Genomic DNA, 25,927 nt, shown 5'->3' with positions numbered 1-25,927 from the left:
ATACCTTTTTCATGTCTATATTGATAATTATAAAAGAGCAATAGAGTTGGTGTAATGCAATCAATGAAATTTATCACAATTCTCATTTATTGATAACTCCCTAAATTACTCCCCGGCAAGAAAAATATACTGTTGAGAGGGTGTTTTCTTTTATTTTCTTAAAATTTAAATTCATTCTCATTCTCTGTTCGTGTTATCCTATAGTTTTATTTTGTTATATATAATTTATGCACATATATAAGTGGTTTCATTTTCTTGTGTGTGTGTAAGATAATGAATAAATTTTTTAAATGTATCGAGACCTTTTGATTGTTTGATTGTAATATTGACGAGATTGAATATAATTTGATATTCAGTGGTATGATTGCCTCTAGTGGTAAATTGGATGACTTCGAAGGAAATTTTTTCAAAACATTAATCTAGATATCATTATCTTTGTACGCCTATGAGGAGCCAATTGATGATCCAAGCATTGAAAAGATTCATGGACTATTTATATTGGGCGAAGTGCACCATTAGCTATTTTTTGGGCAGTTGTTTAAGTTTTAACCAGGTTTTACAAATTATTTAAGTTTTAGCCAATATTTAAGAAAAGATACTGCCTGCTTCACTTCTTTTTCTTCTCGCTCATTGCCTGCTTATCTTCTTGATTTTTATTTTCACGTCTTCTTCTTATCATCTACATCAACTAGGATTTTATCTAGCAACCAAGCATGTCATATCATGCTCGTCACCTTATTATTACAAGAGTACCAATTAAAGTTTGAATGTGGAATTCAAACTTAAGTACACAAGTTTATGAATATATGTATCATTTTAGTAATTTAAATCTTAAAAAAACTACATCAAATTGGCCACTACTATTGTTGCTTCTTTCTTATTCTCTTTATTCTTTCTTCTTCTCAAATGTCCTGAAGTAAAGAACCACAACGATTAAACTTTAGGACACACGTCAGAAATTTGAAGTACATAGTTCGAACTTCAAAATATAGTGTCTTTAAAGTTTCATTTGAAAAAAATTAAGCTTGAAGACATATTATCCTAAAGTTTTAAACTGAAAAACTAAACTTAGGATAGCGTCCTGAAGTTTTGAACTGAAAAATTAAACTAATGGACATATTGTTCTGAAGTTTGAGGAAGTGAAGAATATAAAGAAACACTATCCACCCGCTTATTAAGATGTGGCTAAATATTAAATAATTTTCATTGATAGTTAATACTTAAACACCAATCGTAAAAGCGGCTACCTGGGGAATTGTTTTTTCAAAAATAGCCATATTTACAACTAATAATTGAAAAATAACCACAGTTTCAAAAGTAATCAATATTTAGCCACTTTTCATGTAAAGATAAAATTTGAACAAAAACACTCTTAAAAATATGAAAATATTCCAGCATAATATGTTGGAGTTCGAATTTTTTACATATGAGATTCCAACATAATATGCTGGAATTTTATAATGTGTTAGAGTTCCATCATAATATGCTGGAAGTTTATATGTAGGAGCTCCATAATCCCACATATTTATGTTGGAACTTTTAGTGGCCGGAGTTCCAACATAGAGGGTGTTTGGATTGACTTTTAAGCTGATCAAATCAGCTTTTAAGTTCTTTTTAGTTTTTTTCAGTGTTTGGCAAAATTAAAAAGTGCTTAAAATAAGTTAAAAATTGCTTAAAACAAGCCAAAAACAATAAGTTGGGCAACTCCAACTTATTACTTTTTTGGCTTAAAAGCTATTTCTGTTGAAAAAAATACTTTTTTTAAGCCAATCCAAACGGGCTCATAATATGCCGGAAGTTTATATGCAGAAGTTTCATAATCCCGCATATTATGCTGGAACTTTCCGTATTTCAGCAAAATATTGGTTATTTTTAATAACTTCAGGCTATTTTTTAATTTTCAGTCCGAAAACTGACTAGTCCGTGCTATTTTTTACCTTCATACATCTTATATTGGCTAATTGGTCAAGGCCCAATATGGAGGCCGAAAATGGTCCTCCCAAAAAGCATAGATGTCATCAATAAAATCCCAATGTTTGAAAGCGCAGGCTTTTCAGCATTCCACTTAAATCACTCCTTTTCTTTCTAGAACTAGAACTAGAACAGATATTAGCAGTCTCATCTTATCCCGCGAGTTTTTTTTTTTACTCCTGAAGTAATTCTCTACACAATGTCTTATGTACCTCCTCACCTGAGAAACTTTTCTGCCGGCAAAACCACCACTCTGAACAGTGACGGCGCCGCCGCCGATTACTTCTCATCAAAACTCAGCTCGCATCAGTCCAGAATTCATTGCAATGGCGAGCTCGACAAGTCCTCGTCCAACGGATACTCTAATTCATCTCGCCGGAGCTCCGTTAATTACTCGACGGCATCGAGAACGGCCATCCCTGACCCTGAGTTTCCCCAATGGAAGCCTTCCGAACGTGTTCTCCGTCTTAAATCCGAGCAGGTTTGAATATTCAGTAGCACCAGGAAGTGATGTTATTTAGGTTATCAGTATTTGAATTGTCCGTTTCTATTTTCGGTTAAAGTGTTACATTTTTTTACGTGTTCTTAGGGTTTATGAAAATTTGCTGAACTTCAATTTAGCGGTTTAATTTTGTTTGTGGTGCCTTGAATTTAGCAAAATGAGAAATAAGTTTGCATATATTTCGCTAATTGGCAGTTGAAGTGTTTTTTTAAGCTATAGAAGGCAGTTTATTAAAATGCTGCATGATGTTTGTGCCTGTAACATTCTCTAGTTTGAGGTATATTTGTGTTATTCCCTAGTGCACGAGAACTTTACTTGTATCTTTAGGCCTTCACTGCAACATTATGATTATTATTTTTGTTATATGAACTTTTACATGCTAGAGAAATTGCTATATTATGTTAAACTTTGGATATTTCTGTGGTAAAATACCAGTAGTTTATTTAGTATCTAAGTGCTGCCAATATCTGCTAACTGCAATTTGAGGAAATGCAATGTATGAAAAGTTTAATTCCTGTTGACTTACATGAATTGTCAATCTGTTATTGTTTTAATTGGTGATCCTGTTTTACGTGTTTGATCCGCCTTTTGCTGTACATTTTTATCTGCAGATAGAAGAGATTCGATTAAGGCTTAACGTTGATGTAAATGTTGCCCCAGGCTCAAGTTCTGCACCTGCACCTATTGAATCATTTCCTGATATGGTTAGTTGAATAATTAAATTCATCGTTGACAAATCACTATATTTACTTTTTAATTTAAGGGCATAATTAAGTTATTTGGATCCTGCTTATTTGTTCTCCCTGCAGTGCTTGCATCCAAGCATCATGAAGGATATTGAAAAGCATGGCTACACTGCACCGACTTCTATTCAGGCTCAATCCATGCCAGTTGCTCTTAGTGGCAGAGATCTCTTGGGTTGTGCTGAAACTGGTAGTGGGAAGACCGCTGCGTTCAGCATACCTATGATACAGGTTGCGAATTTCATTTCCATGTCATATTGCGAATCTGTCAGTGTTGTACTTGATCTTGCTTATATGAGATGCTTCAATTGTTGTGATGTTTAATAATTACGATAGATGTTATTCTCTTTCCATGCAGCACTGTTTGGCTCAACAACCTCTTCAACGTGGTGATGGACCTTTGGCATTAGTGTTGGCGCCTACGAGAGAGCTTGCGCAACAAATAGAGAAAGAGGTGGATTGCGGCACTTTTAAAATTTGTTGCATTTTCTTCATATTCTGCATATATTTGTTTCATTTTTTTTTGAAGAGGAGCCTTGGCGTAACTGGTAAAGTTGCTGCCATGTGACCAGGAGGTCACGGGTTCGAGCCGTGGAAACAGCCTCTTGCAGAAATGCAGGGTAGGGCTGTGTACGATAGACCCCTGTGGTCTGGCCCTTCTCGGACCACGCGCATAGCAGGAGCTTAGTGCACCGGGCTGCCCTATTTGTTTCATTTTTCCTTTTTCACTGTGGTTTCACACTCTCAAATTCTGATCTTGATCAGACCCTTGGACTTGCTCCTATTTCTTTTTATTATGTAATCGATCAATATGAACAACACTAGTTTCTTTTTCTCTCTTTTCGGTTTTATTGAAAACATAAAAGACTCTCTTTAATGTGGTGCTAATTGAACTAATAATCATATCAAAAGGGACCTGAAAAACATAATGGCTTGCTACTCTACGCTTGCTTCGCTTCTTGAACCTCGAATAAATGGTCATCCTTCAAAAGCAGTCTTGTTTAGTTAATTACATAAATTACTAACTTATGCTACCGAAGCATGCTGTTTCACCTTGCCTCTCTTTTTTCATGTTGGTTTTAATTAATTAACAGGGTCTCAATGATTCACAAGAGTGGACTTCATTATCACTAGGTTCCAATTATGCATTGCTTTGTTGATTTGGTTTTATTACTGTACAAAGCCTCCTCGTCTTACTTTGAAAATATTCCTCATAACCAATAATTTCGCATGTGAATTTACCCGTGTTCATTATGACCAATATATATAGTAGCCAGACATATATAATATGGCCATGATGTTAGACAAGAAAAATCTCAATTTATTTTATTTTGCCTTGTAAATATTGTGTCTGTACTTGAACTGCTACACATTGTCTTTTCAGGTTACGGCTTTCAGTCTGTCACTGGATTCCTTTAAGACCGCAATTGTTGTAGGTGGGACAAACATTAGTGAACAGGTAACTTCATTTTTTAATATCATTATTAGGGTGCTCTAGTATCTGTGTGGTTCATACATACTACATGAGGATAAATAAAGCAGATATCTCTTCTTTTACTCTTGAATTTATTTTTGGGTTGTACCTTGGTACAATTATTTTCATCTTTTATGTTACATGATGATGCAAGTCTAGCCTTGTCATATTTTGTAATTGTGGTTTTTATTGGATGCAAGACAGAGGTCTGAACTTCGAGCAGGAGTACATATAGTGGTTGCTACTCCAGGAAGACTTATAGATCATTTACAGCAAGGAAATACTTCCCTCTGCAGGATCTCTTTTGTTGTTTTGGATGAGGCTGATAGAATGCTTGATATGGGGTTTGAACCTCAGATAAGAGAGGTATACCTTCTATTTCAATTTTGTTTATCTTATCTTTTCAAGTGAACATTATTTTCCATTTTACCTGTTAGGCTGATCACCTATAACTCATGTTCTATACCTCCCTGATGCTGTGAGGAGTATATTGCTGTTTTCTAATTTCTTTACATACATTTGTTAGTCAATTTAGTAGCTGTTTTGCTACTATAAACTACATAACAGTGGTTGATAATACTTTTTTACATTATTTTATTTGGCTGGTATCTTTTTGTAAAATCGGAAAACCTCTCATGTCATTTGACTCCTGATCACCATTTGTTCATTGGCTATTGTAATTTGTTATAGAGATCTATTTGGCATCAAACTGGATTGTTTGGTCTGTGGTTCTAGACTTATTTGATTATGAAACACCATAAATGACAACTTCCAAATATTACTCTGTCATAGGTGATGCGAAATCTTCCAGAAAAGCATCAAACACTGCTCTTCAGTGCCACCATGCCTACAGAAATTGAAGCATTGGCACAGGTTAGGTTTCTATTTACTTCTTCCTTGTATTAGTCAAGGTATTTAAAATAGTATCCTAGTGGGCTTATTTTGTGGATGCTAGGATTCTAAGATCGCACGGGTAATTCTAAGCATGATCAGATTCCATGTTGACATCTACCAATGATATACCATGCGAATACAATGTCGGAACAATGAGAACAAGGTCAAGCTAGAAATTACTATTCAATTGGCAATACTTGTTAGTAGTGGTGGCAAAATGGTTAAAAGAAAACAGTTAACCACTCATATTATCCATATTAAAAAATGGGTTGGATAATGAACTTTTAAAAACGGGTCAAATATGGATAAGAACCATATTATCCATTTAGAAAATAGATAGCCAATGAGTTTAACTTTTACATTTGTAAAACTTTAAATTGGGGGTTCCTCAAGTTTGGGAGACTAGGAATTCTTCCAAAGTGATCATATTCATGAAGCCATGGATAATATGGTTACCCATATTATCCGCCGGTTAACCCGTTTTTTATCCGTATTAAATATGGGTCGGGTCGGATAATTTACCCCGTTTTTTTATTACCCTTTTTTGACCCGTCCCATATCCGACCTGACCCGCCAGTTTGCCACCCCTACTTGTTAGAAGGGTTAAAGCTACTATACTATAGAGAATTCACTTTAAAGAAACTGGTGCGGGCTGAATGTTGAATTCTGTTTGAGGTTTTGTTCATAAAGCACCTACTTCCATACTTAGCTTTTCTCCTACAATGTCATTCTCCATGTATATGCAATTCATCATTACTTAAAGATCTTCAGTTTTGATAAACACATGATGGAGTCAATGTTATTGTTTTGTAAGAGAGGTTTCAATTATCTCTTTTTATTATTACAGGATTACTTGACTAATCCGGTGCGGATAAAAGTTGGAAAAGTTAGCAGCCCGACTGCAAATGTTTCCCAGATTTTAGAGAAGGTACCTGAAAATGATAAGGTATGTTTGGTGCTGAGCTTAAATAGCAAAAGATAACAGATTGACTTGCATTGCTTTTAATAGCTTCAATGTTACCATATTTTGTTGCAAGGCTTTTTTTTATTCGTTCTTGCTTGTTACTTATCTACATAGTTGTTTGAGTTATGCTTCTAACAGTGTTGCACTCATCATTCTTTGCCCATAGTGTGTGTCTTCCCCGTCTTTGACTTTCATTTTTTGATAAGGATAAAGAATCAATACTAAAATCTATGTCATCATAATAATGGATACATCCACATTCATGTTGATACAAGCTGTATATATGTGTGTGCTTTTGGGCGGGTCATAGTGGGTTGTTAGGCTTGACAAGGCTCTCCAGCCAAGAGCTATCTAATGCAGAAGGAGCTAACTTTTACTGCGTGAAGTGTGATGAAATTCCAATTTCCCAGCATAATAATATTCTAAAGTCTGGAAGGTGATAGAAGGTGTTAGAGAGTTCCGCTGTCTTTTCCCAAATGTTTTATCAATTAAAAAGGTACTCACCCTATTTATTCATTGTTTGGGAACAACTATGGTGAATCGATAGCAGTTGCCTGTGCTGGTGGGAGATAGCAGGTACCTAGTGGAATAGTCAAGGTGCACTCGAGCTGGCCCGAACATCGTCGTAACAAAAATAAATAAACAAGAGGCAAAACAGTAATACAATTCTTATTGAGATATCAAGGGATCTTCCATTCGCTAGGTTCTACACATATTACATGAGGGCAATCCTCCATGTTATCTTTTGTTTTGTCTATTTACCAGCAACTCCATGGTGCTTGAGTCTTCAAAATGCAACTATAAGCGATTCACTTTTTGGTCTATCCTTTGTTGGATAATTTTCTGAAATATATGAAGGGTCTTCCGGGAATATAAATATTGTTCGTTTTGCAGTTGTGCCAAAGACCAAATATATATTAGAAATGCTAGAAATTCGAAGTTCAGTTTTACTTATGTTAGATTTCTTTTACAATTTTTGTTCATGGGGAAGACACAGTTATGTCATAAACTATCTTGTACTTGAGGTCAATCTTATATAGTTAGAAAAACAAGCTTTCAAGTGTAGATATTAATTGTCACCAGATCTATGGGTCTTGATCATGCTTGTAGCTTGATGTTGTTGTAATGATAAATTTTGTAGATTGACCGACTTTTGGATTTGTTGGTTGAGGAGGCAGCTCAATCTGAAAGATCTGGTCATCCCTTCCCTTTGACCATTGTATTTGTGGAAAGGAAGGTAAGATCTTTTGAACTCTGATTTTCCTTTCTGCTTTTGCCCTATCCATGCTAAAGCTGCCTTTTCCAAGAATTCCCTACTGAAAATTACAGAAGATCATTAAAGGAAAAAGTGAAGGATAATAATTTAAATCACCTGGTACTTTTTAAGGCGTGATTACCTTCGGGTTTCTTGTCCAATCTTTATTCTTTGTGTTACCTGCAAGGTAACAATAGTGATCTTGCAAATGTTAATAGTCAAACCGACCTTCTACCTGCCATGTGATCATGGTAACCTCTAGTGTCACATTAATGAACCGTGTGAAATGGGTTTGTTGCGTATGGAAAAAGTTAATTGTCTGTTGGCTAAGCTACATGGGCTTGAAAAATCCAACTTCTAAATGTGATAAAACCTGGTTCGGGATAGCCAATAGGATGATAGTTTATTGCTAACGAGAGTGTTTCATGGAATCTCAGCTGTCTGCATCAAGTAATTTTGTCAGAGACTTGCAAGAGCTATGACTAAACTGCCATAGCGGATTTTGGGTTCTCATAAAAGCTAGGATGCAAAGTCCTCCTATCATTCACATTGTTGGATTTGTCCTAGGGCTGGGGAAATGTCGCCATAGATCATTAGTGCCCAGCTTTTCAATTGGAAGAAAAATGACAGAATTATAAATTTTCGTAACTGTCCTTGTCACATATATTGAAGAATTATTTCTCTGTTTACTCTGAGACTATGTATATTTTTAAATGGTAAGATTTGTATTCAATATAGCACAAAAATAGTGCTAGAGGATTCTGTACCATATGAGACTGTCTACTTAGTTTTAAGTCGTACGTGATTGCGCGTTGCATGATTTAATTTAGTCTTTTCTGGGAGTGGGTTCATCTTTGTTTCTGATTAGTCTATCATTAGTGACCTTTAAGCTTGTAATATAGGGAGTTCTGTGGTTTAAAAAAATTATTGTTCAAGATTTAGATATCAGTTTTATGCTAAGTTACTAACCCCCCTCAACTTTAGCTCTGCAACTTTATGGTACCTCCAACTTCAATTTTTTTTCTGAAGTGCGGATTAGCCCAAAACATCTTGTTAACACTTGAGATATTAATAAGAATATAAAATAGTAGGCAAATTTAGTGACTCAACCAACTAAACTTCTAAACATCATTTTTAACAAAATACACTTGTGTATGGGGGTGAAGAAATGTGGAAAATACAAATGTATATGTTGAGAACTAAACGCCTGAAGTTGGGTTGTTACATTCTATATGAGCTCACATTGCCCATGCCGAACCCCGCCATAGAAGAGAGTTGTGTCAGATTGATGGACAGCGAAAAATTAGTCAATTTATGATGGACCCTCGGAATATTAAATGCGTTTAAATGAAGTGGAATGGATTTTGAAGATTTATATTATCAATTTCAGCTATATTGGTATCGGGACATAGTAATTTTTGCATTTACGCTTGACTGCATCTTTCAGTCCCGCATTGACTCCCAATAGTAGCCAGAGATTTGAAGGAGTCTGTCGGGAATGTAGAGTATCCTATTTTTGTTCTTTTGATGTCTTTTAATAATCAATTAGTCGACTCTGCCCCTAGAGCTTTGGTCTAGTGGTAAGAGCGCAACAATGATATGTGGGTTACGTGCACGTTACATGTTCAAATCATTCCCAAGATAAAAGCCTGGTATTTTAGTGGAGAAGGGTAAAGGGGCAGGCCCATTATGTATCAAGTTTCTCACCGTGCGCCACTAGCTCTCAGGGAGTTCTAGGTTATAAAAAAAAATCAATCGTCGACTACTACTTATTTCCATAGTTGGGATTGGTTATATGAATCCACCGTATTTATTCCGTGTTATTCAGGTCCACTTCATTTCAATGCAGAATAAAAGATCTTTGAAGGCAAATTTGGTGTACTGTTCTTAGTTAAGTTCGCATTGGACAAGGTTGTAATTTTTTTAACAACTTCTATCCATATGATCTTGTGTTGGTATTTATCTTGTACCTTTTCATCACCTTCAATCATCTTTTTCATAATGTCTTTTAATACATAAAAAATTAGTTTTGCTCAGCAAATGCTTTGAAGAAAAGGAGGATAAAAGAAAGATGGGCTCAATGCATCAAATTTTGGCTCTACATTTCTAGTACGTAATATAGTCTGGATTTAACGTGCGATCAAATTCGACTCAAAGAGAAAGATTAACTAGTTGTCAAGCTGAGCTATAAAAGTGTCATCGACTCAGTGAATCCAAATTAAGCTAAGGGAGTTCAAAAGCAGGATGCTAAACAATGAACTATTTCAATTCTAAAAAATTTGGGGTCGGCTATATGTATCATTTGTACTTATTGGTTAAGTTTATGTTTATTGCATTTGATACTAAATAATTTGTCTCAATAGAATGAGGGTTCTTTAAAACTGCAGGCTCATTAAATCTACAATTCTCTACTGAACAAAAAGAAAAAGAAAGAATCTACACTTGTCGCTATACGAACGTACACGTTCTAACTAGGAGAGGAAGACTCGTGACAAACATGTACATAATGTAATCGTAACAACAAAGCCTTTACTCAAACTAGTTTAAATTGTCTATGTCAATAGGCTCTGTTCTTAGTTAAGTTCGCTTATCACTGTAGATTATAGGTCTTTTTAGGCAATCAAGACCCTTTAAGTTGTTGAAGAGCGCCTCACACTGCATGTCTCTCTAATTAGGATTTCCATGCATTTTCTTTGACAACACATAGTATTAGTTTGATGTTTGTAATGTATATATTTTGATTTAGTTGTTAGTGTTATGAAGGCGCTGCCTGGAATAAACCTAATTAGTCAATTTGACATTAAAAGACAGACGTGAATTGAGAGAAGAGTATCTCTACCAAAACTTCTGTCCCGGTAATTTAGTTGAATGCTTGTTGCATTTAAATGAAGTGGTAAAGTGGTGTTAACTGGTAAGTATCATACATGTGAAAGTGCGCAAGGGCAGTAAGGAGCTTATTGTTAAAGTAGCATAAAGTTAAATTTGGTGGCTAAGTTGGGGGCTGTTCAATGTAAGGTTCTTAAAGAAGATATGTAAGACACTTGTATTTTTCCATTCAGCTCTTGGTTAAACCAATTTTTAGTGTAAAAGATGCCACCACTCACCAGCACTTTTTGCTCTGCCTTCATCTGTCAGTGGCTGTCACTAATCTGATTTGCTACATTCTGAGTCCATCTTATTCGTATAGGCACAGGCAGAGGCTCATTAGAAAAGCTCACTGTACACACTTGACACTTGAGAAACTCCTTAGGATTAGTACAACTACTTTTTTCCTTTTTTTTTTGGATCAGTTATTACAACTACTATGTTGTGCCACTTGACTTTTCGGGATGAGGGGGCTGACTTCAGTAACACAGCTTGTGATCCCCTAGAGGGGACAGTAAGATTGAGGATTCCTTTGATCTGGTAGTCTTTTCCCCTCTTAGAACTGTATGACTATCCCTTCCCTTCATATGCTTTTGTGGATAGCTATGGGTTTTTTGAGCTTGTACATCCATATGGCCTGACTGGTAAGTGATTTTAATTCTTGCACGGCTGTCTTAAAAATTTTGATTTACCTTCCCAAAGAACTTCAGTGCTTTTTTAATCTATAAATGCATGCTTTTAACTATGCATTATGCACCATCATCCTGCAGACGAAGTGTGATGAAGTAGCAGAAGCTTTAACGCAGCAGGGTTTGCTTGCAACTGCACTTCATGGTGGTCGTAGCCAAAGTGAAAGAGAGGCCGCCCTTCGTGATTTCAGACACGGTCCTATCAATATCTTGGTATGATTAAAACATCTAATTTTGTAATATTTCATGGATTTTTCGCTTGTTGAATACAGATTACTTATGAATTTCTTTGTCCCTGACTTATGTCAGGCAATAAGAGTATATATTGCCAAGCAACATCAGTTGGTAGTGCCTAAGGGTGTGAAACTATTTTGTTTTCCTTTGAGGACAAAGTATGGTTTCTTGAAATCGAATTGCCTCTTCTGTCCTTTATTCTTTTCTTTTTTCCCTTTTCTATCAGTCAGCTTTATTTTCAGAACAGGACTGAATACAAATATTCAAGCTTCACCCCTTTCTGATGCAAAAAGATGATCAAGGTTGTTATTTGTTTATTAACTTTTTAATTGTGGTAAGAAGAAATCTTTTGTGGGTGTTTGGACCAGGAACTGTCACGACCCAAAATCCCTCCGGAGTCGTGATGGCACTTAGTCTTTACAACTAGGTAAGCCTGATACATACCGAAATGATAACAGGTTCTACTAAACAACTATTAAACATGAACCAGAAATTTCTAAATAAACCAACAGTCTCAACATGATACAATATCCCAAAACCGGTAGTACAAGTCATAAGCCTTCCTAGGAGTAATTATACATAACGAATACATCACTGTCCCGAAATAATAGGAAACAATGGAAGTAAAATAGAAGGTGACTTCGGAGCCTGCGAACGTCCAGCAGGTGTACCTTGAAGTCTCCAACCGCACAAGCATGAATCTCAAAATCAACTCGATCCGAAGTACCTGGTTCTGTACAAAAATATGCAGAAGCGTAGCATGAGTACACCACAGTGGTACCCAGTAAGTATCAAGCCTAACCTCGGTAGAGTAGTGACGAGGCCAGGTCAAGACACCTACCGAACATGTAAACCTGTGCAGGATATGACATAAAGCTAACAAGGAAGGAATATCAATGTAATGCCAATAGCAGAAAGAATTCAGATTACAAACAATAGTAAAGATAAGGGGGACACGAATGGCAATGAGAAATAACCAAGTAATTAAGCAACAACATAGTCGGGGTACGGATGTAGTATAAATGTGTTCAAGTAGGGAAAACGATGCCAACTCAACCAATCAAATCATTTCTAATACACAATTTCAACAATCCCACTTCTCGTAATCTCATATCATAAATCACAACTTCCAAACCTTTAACACACATGGCACCTTGTGCCCACATTTTCCGTCTCACTTCGCACGGCAAAGTCCATGTGCTACTCGGTACATAATATCCGTGTCAAATGCTAATTAGGATGTTCAAGAGATTTATTTATATATCGTAAAGTAAGATTTCAGTTTCTGAACCAAGTAGGAAATCAATGGGGAAAAAAAGAATTTATTTTAGAAATCATTTGGGTGCAGAAAACAACATTTTCAACTAAAATAAAGTATCGGATAAGCTACTGAATTCAATGTAAAATTTATTAAATCAAAACATAATAACAATTCCCTTTTTTTTAAAGTAAAGTAAAAACATCAGACAGGGTAAGGAGATTAAGTTGAGAAATCAATTAAAGTGAAATACGACAACTATTAGAAATAGTAAAGTACCGAATAAAGCGACAAGTTTTAACTTAAGAGTCACATAAGATAAGCATGTTATTAATTCTTTTATTTAAAACCGTTATGTTACCACAACTCAACATGGTATGAGATAACGACTCAACGTAATAGATTCATCTTGAAAATCAATTTACCAAAATAATAGTAATAGGAAAGGAAAGCAGGGAATGATGGCAAAGCAGTACACTAATGGAACAACTCATTCCTCGAACACCAGTAAAAGAACTAGAAATACCAATCCTCAGAGTCTCGTACGAAAGAATCGCAGCCAACACAATACAACAAGGAATACAAAACACAAACTATTGCGGCGCGCAACCCGATCCCACCGTACAACACTATCCACCCTTATTCACCATGTAAATATCAATAATAATAAATATTATATATGTTGCGGCGCGCAACCCGATCCCACCATATAATCAGAGTCAATATCATAATTTACCTTTATTTTACCATATCAATCCATCCTTATTTCACCTGTTGCGGCGTGCAACCCGATCCCCCGTACAATATTAATATCACAATATAAATATCCTCCCTTATTTCACCATATCAATTCACCCTTATTTCACCTGTTGCGGCGTGCAACCCGATCCCCGGTACAATAATTTAAATCAACAACAACAATTCAATAACTCAATTTACAAGAATTTCTACAATCAAGGGTATGAGTACACGGTAACAAAGGAACCACGTAAAAAATCAGAGGAACACAACAAACTTTACAAAAATGACAGGACAAGTAAGGCACGTGATAACTAAGTATGCAATCACAACAATTAGGACATGTAGCAGATAAGCACAGAGTCATAGAAGAAACTCAACAATTAAGGGGTCACAAGACAATAAGGAAGCAACATCTTCAACTAAAGTATATGAATGCAAAGTATCATGTGAGAGGAAGAACAAGTGCCGACAACGTTGATTAAAGCATATAAGAGTGGATTCACAATGAAGGATATCACATTTTATGTCAATTAAATTAAAGGCATGTAAAGTGTATAGACATTCGAAACCGGTCAATTACCATATATAAGCCGTGTACCCACTCGTCACCTCGCGTACACGGCTTTCACATAACACAATTATCTCCAATCCTAAAGGGTAGTTCCCTCCACACAAAGTTAGGTAAGATACTTACCTCAAAGAACCTCGGACGGCTCAAATCTAGCCAAAATAACTTCAAATCATAAACAAAACTCATAGGAAACAATCCGGATAATAAAGCATCAATCTTTAACAAAAACTAAAAAGTCAACCCAAGGGCCCGCACCTTGGAACCCGATAAAATTCACAAAACCCGAACACCCATTCCGATACGAATCCAACCATACCAAAATTATCAAATTCCGATATCGAATCGCCTTTCAAATCCTCATTTTTCATTTTGAAAGATTTTTACAAAAATTCTCATTCTTTCATTCAAATCACTAATTAAATGTTAAAAACAAAGATGGAATTACGAAATATAATCAAATCCGGATAAAGAACACGTACCCCAAGCCAACACGTGAAAATCCCTTCCTAAATCGCCCAAATCCGAGCTCTCTAACTCAAAAAGTGATAAAATATCAAAAGCCCTCGAAATAAAGTACTTATACACTGCCCAGTGATTCCTCTTTACGCGATCGCGAAGAACAAATTGTTGCCCAGTGAAATAAAGCTTCGCGTTCGCGGCACAAACCTCGCGAACGCGATGAACAATGACCAAAGGCTTCGCGAACGCGTGCAGACAATCGCGAACGCGATGAGTAAAAGTCCACCAGCTCCACTATGCGAACGCGAACATACATGTGCGAACGCGGACAATGAACAGCTAAAGCATCGCGTCCGCGTAGAACAAAATTCCTGAGCTCTCCAGAAACCTTTCGCGATCGCATCGTCATCTTCGTGATCGCAAAGAACAATAGGCACACCAGCAAACCAACAGACCAAAAACATGGAGAAATAGCCTGTAGCCTATCCGAAACCCACCCGAGGCCCTCGGGACCCCGTCGAAACATACCAACAAGTTTCATAACATAACGCGGACCTGCTCGAGGCCTCAAATCACATCAAACAACATCAAAACTACGAATCGCACATCAAGTCGAACTTAATGAACTTAGAATTTTCAACTTCTACAACTCGCGCCGAATCATATCAAATCAACCCGGAATGACGTCAAATTGTGCATACAAGTTCCAAATGACACAACGGAGCTATACCAACTCCCGGAATCGAAATCTGAACCCGATATCAATAAAGTCAATTCTCGGTCAAACCTTTCAACCTTCCAAACCTTCAACCTTCCAATTTTTGCCAAAATGTGTCGAAACCTTTTAGAAATATCCAAATGTGAATCCGGGCATACACCCAAGTCCAAAATCACCATCCGGACCTAACGGAACCATCAAAACTCCGATCCGGGGTCAAATACTCAAAAGTCAAACTTGGTCAACTCTTCCAACTTAAAGCTTTTTAGTTGAGAATCATTCTTCTAAATCGAATAAACTGAAAACCAAAACCGGAGATTCACACAAGTCATAATACATCATAAGATGCTGCCCAAGACTTCAAATAACTGAACGGAATGCAAATGCTCAAAACGACCGGCTGGGTCGTTACAGGAACTTTTTCCGGAAAAAATATGCTTACTCTCTGTGTTTGTTTGGTCTGTTTTCCAATAAGATTTCTTAAATAAAACCAATTTTCTGACCCTTACAAACAGCTTTGAGTTCTAGAGACTTTTGGAACAGAACGGAAAAGTTTTGACTGCAAATACTATCTTAATTTTCAATCGACTTCTTCAAAATGATTTCCGAAAAAGCTGCACAAACACCGCCTTAAAGTCCCTCTTCTCTAAGAAGCTAAGTGGAAAGCAGACCTTTTGTTATTTGATGAATTACAGGACCAGCATAAAGTAGTTACGCTTTACACTGAATTTCTTTACACCAGATGAAGTTCTGAATGCTCATCTTTATCTGGCATGAGAAACTTGGTGCTCCTTTACAAATTAGATTACTGTGAATAGAATCATTTTATCCAACTCGTAGATGTGTCTGTCCAAAATTGTCCTATGAGGAGGGTCACGTACAAGAGCGGACAGTTTTCTCTGTGATGTAAATTTGGTTCTTCTTGGACCTACAACAATGGGTTTTGGAGACTCACGTTCTACTGACTTGAACTAAGAGCACTTTGTTATCAATATAGATACGACTGTAAAGAAAAAGGAAATTTTTTTACTCTCAGTACCACTTGTATCCATAGTCTCATACAATGAAATTTTTTATATTTGAATCGATGCGCTAAATCCCTTTCAATTTGGTTCTTCTTGATTGAATTCGAATGAAATAAATTTGGTTCTTCTTGACATTATTTTTGGTGCTTTTAGAACTTTCTTGTATCTGTGCAATTAACTTCTTACGATGCATTGGCAGGTCGCGACTGATGTTGCGTCTAGGGGATTGGATGTCACAGGAGTTGGACATGTAATTAACCTAGATCTCCCAAAGGTATATCGGACTGCAAGAAAAAAAAATTCTCTTTCAAGTTACATTTAGAAGTACTTATCATGGAAACACACTATAAAAACTTGCTAAAATTGAAGGTGCAACTTTTGGATAGTTAATCCAATCTGTATTAATAATAACATAGATTTAGAAGCTTCACATGCATAGAAGAGCAGTTCCAAGTCTGATTCTTTAGTTCTCTTCACAATGTTATTCTTCTAACTCTGGCATATTTTTGTTAGTCGTCTTAAGTTCTCCCCTTGGAAACTCTTCAGTTATCTACTTTATATAGGTCTAAAAGTTCAATTTGTTACCTTTAGTATGAGTAGACAAGACCTCATGCTGATGGCTTTCTGAATCTTCCTAATTATTAGACTTTTAACCAGTTACCTGTGCATGGAACTTGTAAAACGTTGATATATCTGTTCCTATGTTAATTTAGACCATGGAAGATTATGTACACCGGATTGGAAGGACTGGTCGTGCAGGATCAACGGGCCGAGCTACTTCATTTTACACTGATCGTGATATGGTGTTTCCTTTCTCTATACCCACTTTGTCTCTTGGCTTGTTCTAATAATGATGTTCATGTTTTGATTCCTGCTGTCTTACTTGGTTTAATTTCATAGTATCTTGTGGCACAAATACGAAGAGCTATTGCTGATATCGGTTCTGGTAATGATGTGACCTTTGCTATGGGAAAGGTATGCCTCTTTGCTTCTATATCATTCTTCTGTTCGTCTCCGTATCTAATTCCTCTTCCCTCACGCTCTCCATCTCAGAGTACTGCGTGGTTTCCTTTTCTTGGATTTCATTTATTTTATCTACCATTTTGAGTTCCTCTTTTCTTATTTGTTTGTCACATTATTAGACTGCTAGAAGAAAGGAGAGAGAGGCTGCAGCTGCCGAAAAAGAAGCAAGGAGTACATTGTCTAAACTCTCTTTAGTCGAGTCTGCGGTAAATGTGGAGGATAAATATAGGCACATGATTACCCCAGCGATGATAAAAAAGGAGGGAGCTGCAGATGATGCTTGGGATGACTGATGTTTGTTGTGAACATCTTATGTGCCTCTATACTGATGGATTGAAGCAGTGGCAAGCCCGTGAAGCTACAATGTTTGGGTGTGTACATCTGTAGTGCAAAAAACGTCTAACATGGAAAAAAAAAGAAACCAGAAAATATATATAAGGAGCTGCTAGCCTCGACACCCTTTTTGTATGCTGTATTGGTGTTTTCACACGTGGTTGTCAATGAAGGGAACATTGAGCACAGTTTGACAGGTATTGAAAGTCAGGCGGGAAATAGAGTTTCATTTACGTGCAAAAAAATGACTTATGAAATCTTAATTCCATTGTCTAAAATTTTGTTGTTGATTTGGTCTACAGCTGTTTATATTCTTTACTACGTTCAACCTCTTAGGGCAGGTGTAGGTGATGATCCATAGGAGTCAGATCCTTTGGGCTATAAACGATTAGAAAGGGGATTAAAGTCTGTGGAAGGCTATAGTGACGACACTTCTGTTGGGATATTCTTGAGCATTTACTCAAACTGCTTTCTGCATTACGCCTGCATGGCCCTGAAGAATATGAAATTAGAAAATTTATCAACAAAAAAAATGTAAATTAGAAAAAGGAAAAGAGTAAAACATTACGCATAAATATGCTTATGGATTTATTTTAGCGTAACAAATGTGATGATGATAGCTGGCAATTTCCACGACCATAATGGTGAGCGCGAGTGCAATTCAGAAAATTGTGATTTCAATATATGTTGCTGTAAATTCTAGGCTAGCACCCGAGCAAATCGATGCTGCACGGTTTTTGTGTCGTTAAGAGCACATTTCATTAACTTTGAATAAGTTGGATGATATCGACTTTTCAAAAGAAAAGAAAAAACAGTTGCATTTAACTGACATATTTTAGCAATTTGTGTCAAGCTCAAACTTATTTCCTGTGAAAGAGTTGGTGATTGCATAATGATGATGATGTAAAACAAAATAACAAGGCGCCTATAACTCAGTAAATAGAGTGTCTGTTTCCTAAGAAGGAAGTAAGTTTGACCCCTGCATGGCGCGTTATTTTTTTTCTAAAATCTGTTGCCAATTGGCTTTAGCTTACGGAGCTTTTCTTGTCATCTAAGCACATAGATTTATCCAAAGGAGGACCATTTATCACTCATACCGTAAAAATTTACCACCATGACGGGTATATAAAAGTTGAATGAGAAGAGTACAACAGATTCTGTTCGAACCATGAAAATGTATGGGAGAGTAGCTGTGTATAATAAACCACAACTCATATTCCTGCAATTACAGAGCCACAACACTGAAAGGCAAATGACTACAAAAGGAGCTGCCAAGCTCACCATTGAACAAAGGAGAACTGATCCCTAAACCAAAAGCAAAAAAGGGTGACAGCGAAAGGGTGTTTTGGACAAAAAAAGGGATGAAAAACAACCTGATCATAATGTACTTTCCCACCATCATTAATGGACTTAGGATGCCATTACAGGCAGTCTCTTCTGTTCCAAAGCCTGCCGAAGCCTTTGGTAACCATTTCTATAATGCTCGAGTGAGAAGCAAAGCTGCCTAATTGCCTCCCGTTTCTCTTCTGCTCCTTCCAAAACTATTTCTTTTTGTCTCTCTACTTCTCTTTCCGATTCTTTAACCCTAGACCTCAGCTCCTCTACCATTTTACGGGCCCCTTCTGTTTCAGATATCAACGCGACATGCTCAATGTGCAGTTGGTGCAAATGGTTGTTCATTTGATCAATCTGATTATCTTTAGAACTTAGCTCTTCATCAAGGCAGGCAACTCTGGCATTTAGGGCATCTCTCTCTGTTACCAGTACGTCATACTTCTGGGATAATGCGTCGAGGCTTCTGTTCAGTTCTTCAATATGGCTGTCCCTCTCAGCAATGGTAAACTTTAACTGCTCGATTTCAGATTTAAGCAGCATCTCCATTTCTTCTTTCCCCGCTGCAGTTCGTCTAACATCCTCCTCTAATGATTGGCAGCGTAGATCCATTTCTTTGATATTATCCTCCAAATATGCTCGTTCCTTTAATAATTTGGTAATCTCACCTTGAAGCTGCATGTTTTCTTCTGCTAAAGCCTTGTTGGCATTTGATATTGATTCTTTCAGTCCTCTGATTTCTTGATCACGGTCTGACAAATTGGATTTGTACCTCGCAATTCGGTCCTGCAGCTTTGAGACTTCTCTTTTCTCTCTCTCAAGTTTGACTTTCCAGCTAGAAACATCTTTTTGTGCTGATCCAAGCTGATCCTGAAGTAATTTATTGGAGGATCCGTTGCTTTTAAGTTCCTCTCTAAAGCGCTCCACCTCCTTCTCTGAATCATGAAGCTTCTCTATCGTGCTCCTCAACTCTTCCTCAAGTGTACGGATCTTAGATTCTGGGTCCAAAACTTGTGGTTCTTCCTCTGTCGCATTCTCCTCGTCTGAAATTTTAGCTTCCTGTCCTGCATTAAGCTCATGGACGTTCTTTGCATAGTCCCCTGATTCATACCTCTGAAGCTCAATTCTCAACCTGCTAATCTCTTCTTCTGATAACCGAATCTTTTCTTTTGCATTTCTAAGTTCTTCATCATATCCAGCTATTCTAGCGAGAGCCTTCTCATTGCCGCCAACATGTGATCCCCTAAATGAGCTTTCAGAGATATCTTCCTGATGCGCGCGAAGCTTCTCTTTCACGTCGCGGAGCTCAACCTCCAATTCACTAATCTTCCTACGCAACCCTTGGTCATCATCATTGCTCAGTGTACTTGAGTAATTATTGATAGACGAATCATCTGATTCTGATTCAGAATCTAATGTTGACGATTCATCTCCTTCCTTGCCCAGATCCGAGCTGCTTCCACCTGTGCCAAGAAAGAATTCAAATCCAGCGGCACGAGGACCAGGTTTAGGGCGGCTAGGCCTCCGATCTGGAGAGGGCAACCTGGAGGGTGGTTCAGAACCCACGTCAGAGATGCCTGACCCCTGTGATTGAAGATCTGAAGGAACATTTTTCCGGAGCTCTCCAGTCACATGATCATAGCGCTCGGCTAATGAGCGGTACATGCGGTAGAATTCCTCAACTAGTGTGACCAATTCTGGCCTTTTCTGATAATACATTTCTGCCCTTTTAGCAAATGAATCTGCATCCTCTTCAATGAGTTTCAACATCCTTTTGACATTCTGGTCCATCTCTGAAATAATAGACCTATTTGTCATTTTCTTGTATGCCATTTTCTCCATTAAACATAAAAAATTCTAAGCATAATTGCCAAATTAGGAGTTTTTACAGTGCATTTCTCCCAGGAGAACTGCTAGTAACCTCCTTTGAGATGAATGGATGAAAGTGTCTAAAGTTACTATCATGGAATCACAAACAAGTATGGCCACCGACTTTTCTGACCTTTTTACTTATTATTTTCTGACCATTTTACTTTAATATAAAAAATTATTAAAAATGTAAAATATAGAATTGAGGCGTTTTACTCGCTATTCAAAACACATTTAGCCCCAGTTATTTAAACGGGTTGGATCATGAGCTATGCTGTTTTGACGCACCATCTTAATCCAACCAGCTCATTATGCAAGAGTTACAATGAAAGGATTATAGAATAAGATTAAAGTGAATAAGCTTACGTTCAAGATTATCTTGCATCCACTTGGAGTTTTTGGGACTAATGTGGCTGTCCCACCACCAAGAGTGTGATTTCTTCGACTCCATCCTCCTCATCTTATTCGACTTTACCTGAAAACAAAAAAATACAAAGTACCACTAGCTAGGGTCAATATATTCATCAGACAAGGCAAATACTACTCATTCAAAGAGATATCTTACAAAAGTTGATGCCATTCTGTCCAACTTGTTTCTCAGATAAGCAGAAAAATAATATGCCCTGCATAATTATGAACACAATATATATCATCAGCAACCTGTTTCGTAGTAGTATGCATCTCTACTACGATATGAAGCTCGAAAGCTTAACTATACTGCATAACTATGGTGGTTATTTAATTCAAAGGATCTATTTCTGCTGTTCATTGACATTCTAGTCATTTTTTTCAGATAAGGGACACTCTATAGTTAAAAGATTCTTTGAAACTTGTAATCTGAAACATGTCATTTTTATGACTCTAAAAAACTATGTCATTAATGATAAAATAAAAAGTTTAAAGTAGATTATTTCAAATAGTCATAAAAATAGGTCATTCTTGAGCAAATACAAAAGTTATGGTTACATTGAGTAGACATGTTTGTCTAGTATACCATTTTGAAAGAAAGAAAGTATTTTATGGTCAAATATATTTTCCTGAAACTAAAGTTTTGAATTCAAGGACCAAAGTGCAAGGATGAATGATTGGCAGGCCGGTGGAGGAATGAAATTGACAAGGCCTAATTGTGGATCTCGTCACTAACTGGGCCCACATGACATGAATGGGAATGGGCTGAAAATTGACAAAGCCCACCCACAAACAACAAATGATACGCACCTCCTATCGCACAAGGAACCGTGAAATATCTAATCCCACAGCTGTCGGAGGAACATCGCCACCTAAATTCACGCGTTCCTCATATCACGCTTCACGCCTGCCAAAAACAACTAATCGTAAACCCATTCTACCAAATTAATTTTAACAGAAGATGGCTTTATTGGATAAGAAACTACTAATTCGGCTCGGAGTTAATGTAAAATAACTTTAATGAAGAAAACAGTACAGTAGAAGATATGGTTAGTTCATACCCAAATGAGATAAGAAATGGAAATTAGTAGGAACAAGCTAGGATTCATTAACACTTAATTCTCACCAGATAAAGATTCAATAAATGATAAAATCCTCAAAAGGGCTTACCTTGGCGTTGAAGGAGGAAAAAACGAGGGAGGGGCAAGCAAAGACAAGAAAATCTAATGATTTGAGAGGAAAATACTAAAAACTCTCCAGAGAGATGCTTTTGCTTGGAACTATTAATTCGTCTCTTTTTATCAAGGGGTGGGGGAAGTGGTGGGAAAGTGGGGGCCGATAAGGATATGGGAACTGGGGAGGGACCAATTTTCCAATCTAATCTGAATTTGTTCACATGCTGATGCCCCTTCTTTAAAGTCAATATACTCTATTTTACTCGTTCTCTTACTAAATAATCATTTTTTCCTCATAAAAACCGTGTCATGTATTTTTATAAAACAGGAATTTATCTATCAGTAAGAGAAAACTGACAGTCCATTAAATGACAAGCAATCTGAAATATGACCAAGCAAATAAAGCTATGCAGTTGTTTACCTGTAAAACGATACAGTTGAATTTATAACGTGATTTATAGACAAGTGAATCGATTTGATCTCAAAATGATAAATAAATTAAATATAATGTAAGACTTAGCGTTGAAATCGAGATAAGATGACGAATAGATTGGTTTCGGGAGCAGAGCTTCCGAAGGCAATAATACGAATATCAATAGACAAGAAATAAAGTATTATTGAGCTTTTCGAATAATATGTAGCATGAGTTTGTCAGAAAATTCGTGTCCTTACAATGGCTGTTGAAGTCACTATTTATAGTTGCACCTAGGGAACAAGGTTCTAGGATCAAGCCCCTCTTAAATGACAATTATGGGGGCCACTGAAGAATGTGTAACGACAGGCTATGAGTGACAAAATTATCTATAACGGACTGTGTATTTAATACTGCAGAATATTTTTCATTGAATGCTATCAGGTGGCAGGCATTCAAACGTCTTCATTAGCAATATTTCCTTCGGGGGCTTTCCGGTGCCAACCGAAGATGCTGCCTCCCGTCTTGATTTTCACTTGTCTCGCTTTCCGTCTGTCTCCGGTTCCATATGTCCCTTTATTAGACGAGTATTTAATATGAACCGATTTTACCCTATACAGATAGTCCCCCTGCTTTCCGGTGACACATCTTTGTGTCATCGGGAAGTTGGTGAAGATACCTTTCTTGGCGGAAAATTTTCTGATCTCCTCTGAAAAGTTTCTGACGCTTGATTAGATGCACGTCTCTCCGTATTTAATACCCCAAACACGCATCACTCCACGATTAAGCAATACTTTCATCGATTCTCGAGGTAATCATGGCCATGATTTTAGCCGCTTATTCCTTTACTTATACGCCTCATTTTTCTTCTTTTACACTTCACAATTTTTCGAACTCTCTCAACTTCTGTTACTCAACTCTTTTTCTTGCTTTCACTCTCCCTTAACCTTCTTCTTCGAAGAATTTTTACTTTCTTCTGCTGAGCATGGCCTCCTTCTCCAAGAACTCAAGCGCTTCAAAAAACAAAGAAAGCACCGATGATGCTGCCCTCCTACGGTGAGCACCATTATTCCCAGAAGGCTCAGTATAACTAAGAATTTTAAAGAGAAGTTTCCTTCTGCTATCTCCCACACATGGGTTGTTAGTGTGTACCCTTCTTCCATCCGTCCTTCTAGCATTCTTGCTGTGAAGGAGGACTATGGTTGCCATGATTTGAACATCATAGCTCTCGATCTAGAGGAGCGAGTAACCTTCCCTAAGAAGGGTTTTACATACCTTTACACGTATCCCTTCACTTTGGGCCCATTCTCATTGAGCGGGGGACTTGACCCCGTAATCTTGGAGTTTTACCACTGGTATCAAGTTTGCTTGGTATTGGTAAGCCCCTTTGTGTGGCAGACGGTAGCCTGTCTACGGCGGTTATGCCAGGAGATAGGGGAAGACCTCTCCTTGGTCCGCATGATGAATCTTTACTCTCCCAAGATCTTTCATGGAGGAGTAATAAACTTCAGCAAACGTGGTCACCATGCTTTACTCACCAGCATGGATGATGACAATGACCGTGGATGGATGGAGCAGTTCATTGTAGTTACCACCAGGGACATTATCCCGGCCATAACTCCATCTTTCCTTGAGTCATGGACGCGTACACGCAAGTTGAATGTGTGTCTTTTCCCTGATTAAAGGATGTTTCATGTTGTTACTGATCTTTTTCTTTTCAATATTTCAGCAACTCGGTGGACACCACCAAGGGTTGAGGGCTTGGACCAGTGGGTCCAAAAGATTTTGGATATTACCACGTCTGAGACCCGCCGATGGAAAGAACTGGCCCTAAAATATGGGTGGAAGGCCAAAAATTTGTGGTAAGTTGATTCTCGAAGTAATCTTGTTTTTACCTCACGTATAAGAAAATTGGATAACTTCTCTTTCCGTTCAATTTAGGTCCTCCGCAAGGCTCTGTTACCATCCCCAAGGAGGACGTTTTGGCTGATCCCACAAATGCGGCGAGTTTGCTGCAAGAGGCTTTCACCCGAACAGGCACCATCAGACCTGCTTCCGATGCAGGGCTTCCTCTCAGAGTCCCCGACCGGAGAACAAGCAACAAAAAAGGTGACGTTCCTCTACGATCGAGGGTAAAAATAAAAGGGTGAAGAATGCCATCGCCCGAGCCAGCCGTAGCCACTATGGTGATTGATGATGATGGGGAGCCAGTGATGAAGGGACTTACCTACAGAGGAGACGACAACCTTCATCAGCTCAACAAAATGCTCAATCTGAAGAGCTAATAACACCAACCGAGGATGATGTCCAAGCGCTCTTGGGAGAGTGTGATATAGTGGAGGATGCCAATTCTCGCTTTCGAGCCCCAGTCGCTGCTCCTGGTACTATGAGGCTAGGTACCGGGCCTCTTCCATCTTCGGTTGATGAACAACCAATAACCGGAATTGCTTTTGCCGCAGTTACTTCTCAACCTACAACGCCATCAGCTTCATCTCCTTCTTCGCCAGCCATGCCTTCACCTCCAGCAAATGCTACATCACCCCCACCGGCCACAGAAACTTGAGAGGAGATGTCCCTCCTCTCCAGTCCCCAGAACATAGGAATTTGGGGCACAACTATTCACCCCATTCTATAGATCCCCAAAGAAGGAGGGGCGTCTCCCTCTCGGTTTCTACCGAGTGCCATCTGTTGTTTCGGCCGGTGGAACTCACCAATTACATGAAGCCTCTAGCTTCAAAGAAAGATAAGAAGAAAATACACTTTCTCTCGGGGGAGTGTATGGTAAACAATGCCATGCACAACGCGGCAACGGTACGATATTATTTCCTTTTACTATTTCTTCTAGTTTTGCTTTGACATGATTTTTTATTTGAACTTTTGCTTTGCAGGCTAACTTCCTTGATTTCGAGGGCCTTCAGAAGTTGATCCTCGATAAATAAAAACTCACATCCGAGAGGGATCAACTGTTGGCCGAGCGGGATCAAATTATTGCTCGCCTCCCGGCACTGGAAG

At 37.7% G+C, this 25,927-nt stretch overlaps 2 protein-coding genes across 4 annotated transcripts; one reads left to right on the top strand and one right to left on the bottom strand.

The window, feature by feature from the left end:
- The first annotated feature begins 1,979 nt into the window (after positions 1-1,979).
- On the top strand, positions 1,980-18,007 carry LOC107770906 (DEAD-box ATP-dependent RNA helicase 20). Of its 3 annotated transcripts, none has more exons than XM_016590235.2 (14): positions 1,980-2,452; positions 3,085-3,177; positions 3,283-3,447; positions 3,575-3,670; positions 4,601-4,675; positions 4,895-5,056; positions 5,483-5,563; positions 6,432-6,530; positions 7,690-7,785; positions 11,439-11,570; positions 16,563-16,637; positions 17,077-17,166; positions 17,264-17,338; positions 17,506-18,007. In XM_016590235.2, exons 1-14 carry the CDS (start codon positions 2,171-2,173, stop codon positions 17,677-17,679), a joined length of 1,695 nt encoding a protein of 564 aa, XP_016445721.1. In that variant the 5' UTR covers positions 1,980-2,170; the 3' UTR covers positions 17,680-18,007. The 3 variants fall into 3 exon arrangements, with proteins under 3 accessions (XP_016445721.1, XP_075088919.1, XP_016445720.2); XM_075232818.1 differs by having other exon boundaries at positions 2,037-2,452; positions 3,283-3,483; XM_016590234.2 differs by having other exon boundaries at positions 2,037-2,452; positions 3,283-3,492.
- Positions 18,008-18,851: 844 nt separating this feature from the next.
- LOC107770905 (protein NETWORKED 4A) lies at positions 18,852-22,712 on the bottom strand. The gene is made up of 5 exons (XM_016590232.2): positions 22,499-22,712; positions 22,139-22,235; positions 21,486-21,543; positions 21,287-21,395; positions 18,852-20,844 (listed from the first exon to the last, which is right to left on the bottom strand). Exons 3-5 carry the CDS (start codon positions 21,498-21,500, stop codon positions 19,130-19,132), a joined length of 1,839 nt encoding a protein of 612 aa, XP_016445718.1. The 5' UTR covers positions 21,501-21,543; positions 22,139-22,235; positions 22,499-22,712; the 3' UTR covers positions 18,852-19,129.
- Between the last annotated feature and the right edge of the window lie 3,215 nt (positions 22,713-25,927).

The sequence above is a fragment of the Nicotiana tabacum genome, chromosome 2, assembly GCF_000715075.1.
Source record: "Nicotiana tabacum cultivar K326 chromosome 2, ASM71507v2, whole genome shotgun sequence".
NCBI lineage: Eukaryota > Viridiplantae > Streptophyta > Magnoliopsida > Solanales > Solanaceae > Nicotiana > Nicotiana tabacum.
This window is presented reverse-complemented; position numbering and strand designations above follow the sequence as displayed.

What these genes read in the sequence shown, in the direction of transcription:
- LOC107770905 (XM_016590232.2), bottom strand. An exon ending in GATGCAAGATAATCTTGAAC is followed by an intron (nt 20,845 to 21,286) that starts GTAAGCTTATTC and finishes CTATTATTTCAG; the next exon opens with AGATGGACCAGAATGTCAAA.
- LOC107770906 (XM_016590234.2), top strand. Translation starts at nt 2,171, where the DNA reads ATGTCTTATGTACCTCCTCACCTGAGAAACTTTTCTGCCGGCAAAACC. An exon ending in ATTGCGAATCTGTCAGTGTT is followed by an intron (nt 3,493 to 3,574) that starts GTACTTGATCTT and finishes CTTTCCATGCAG; the next exon opens with CACTGTTTGGCTCAACAACC. An exon ending in TTGTATTTGTGGAAAGGAAG is followed by an intron (nt 7,786 to 11,438) that starts GTAAGATCTTTT and finishes ATCATCCTGCAG; the next exon opens with ACGAAGTGTGATGAAGTAGC.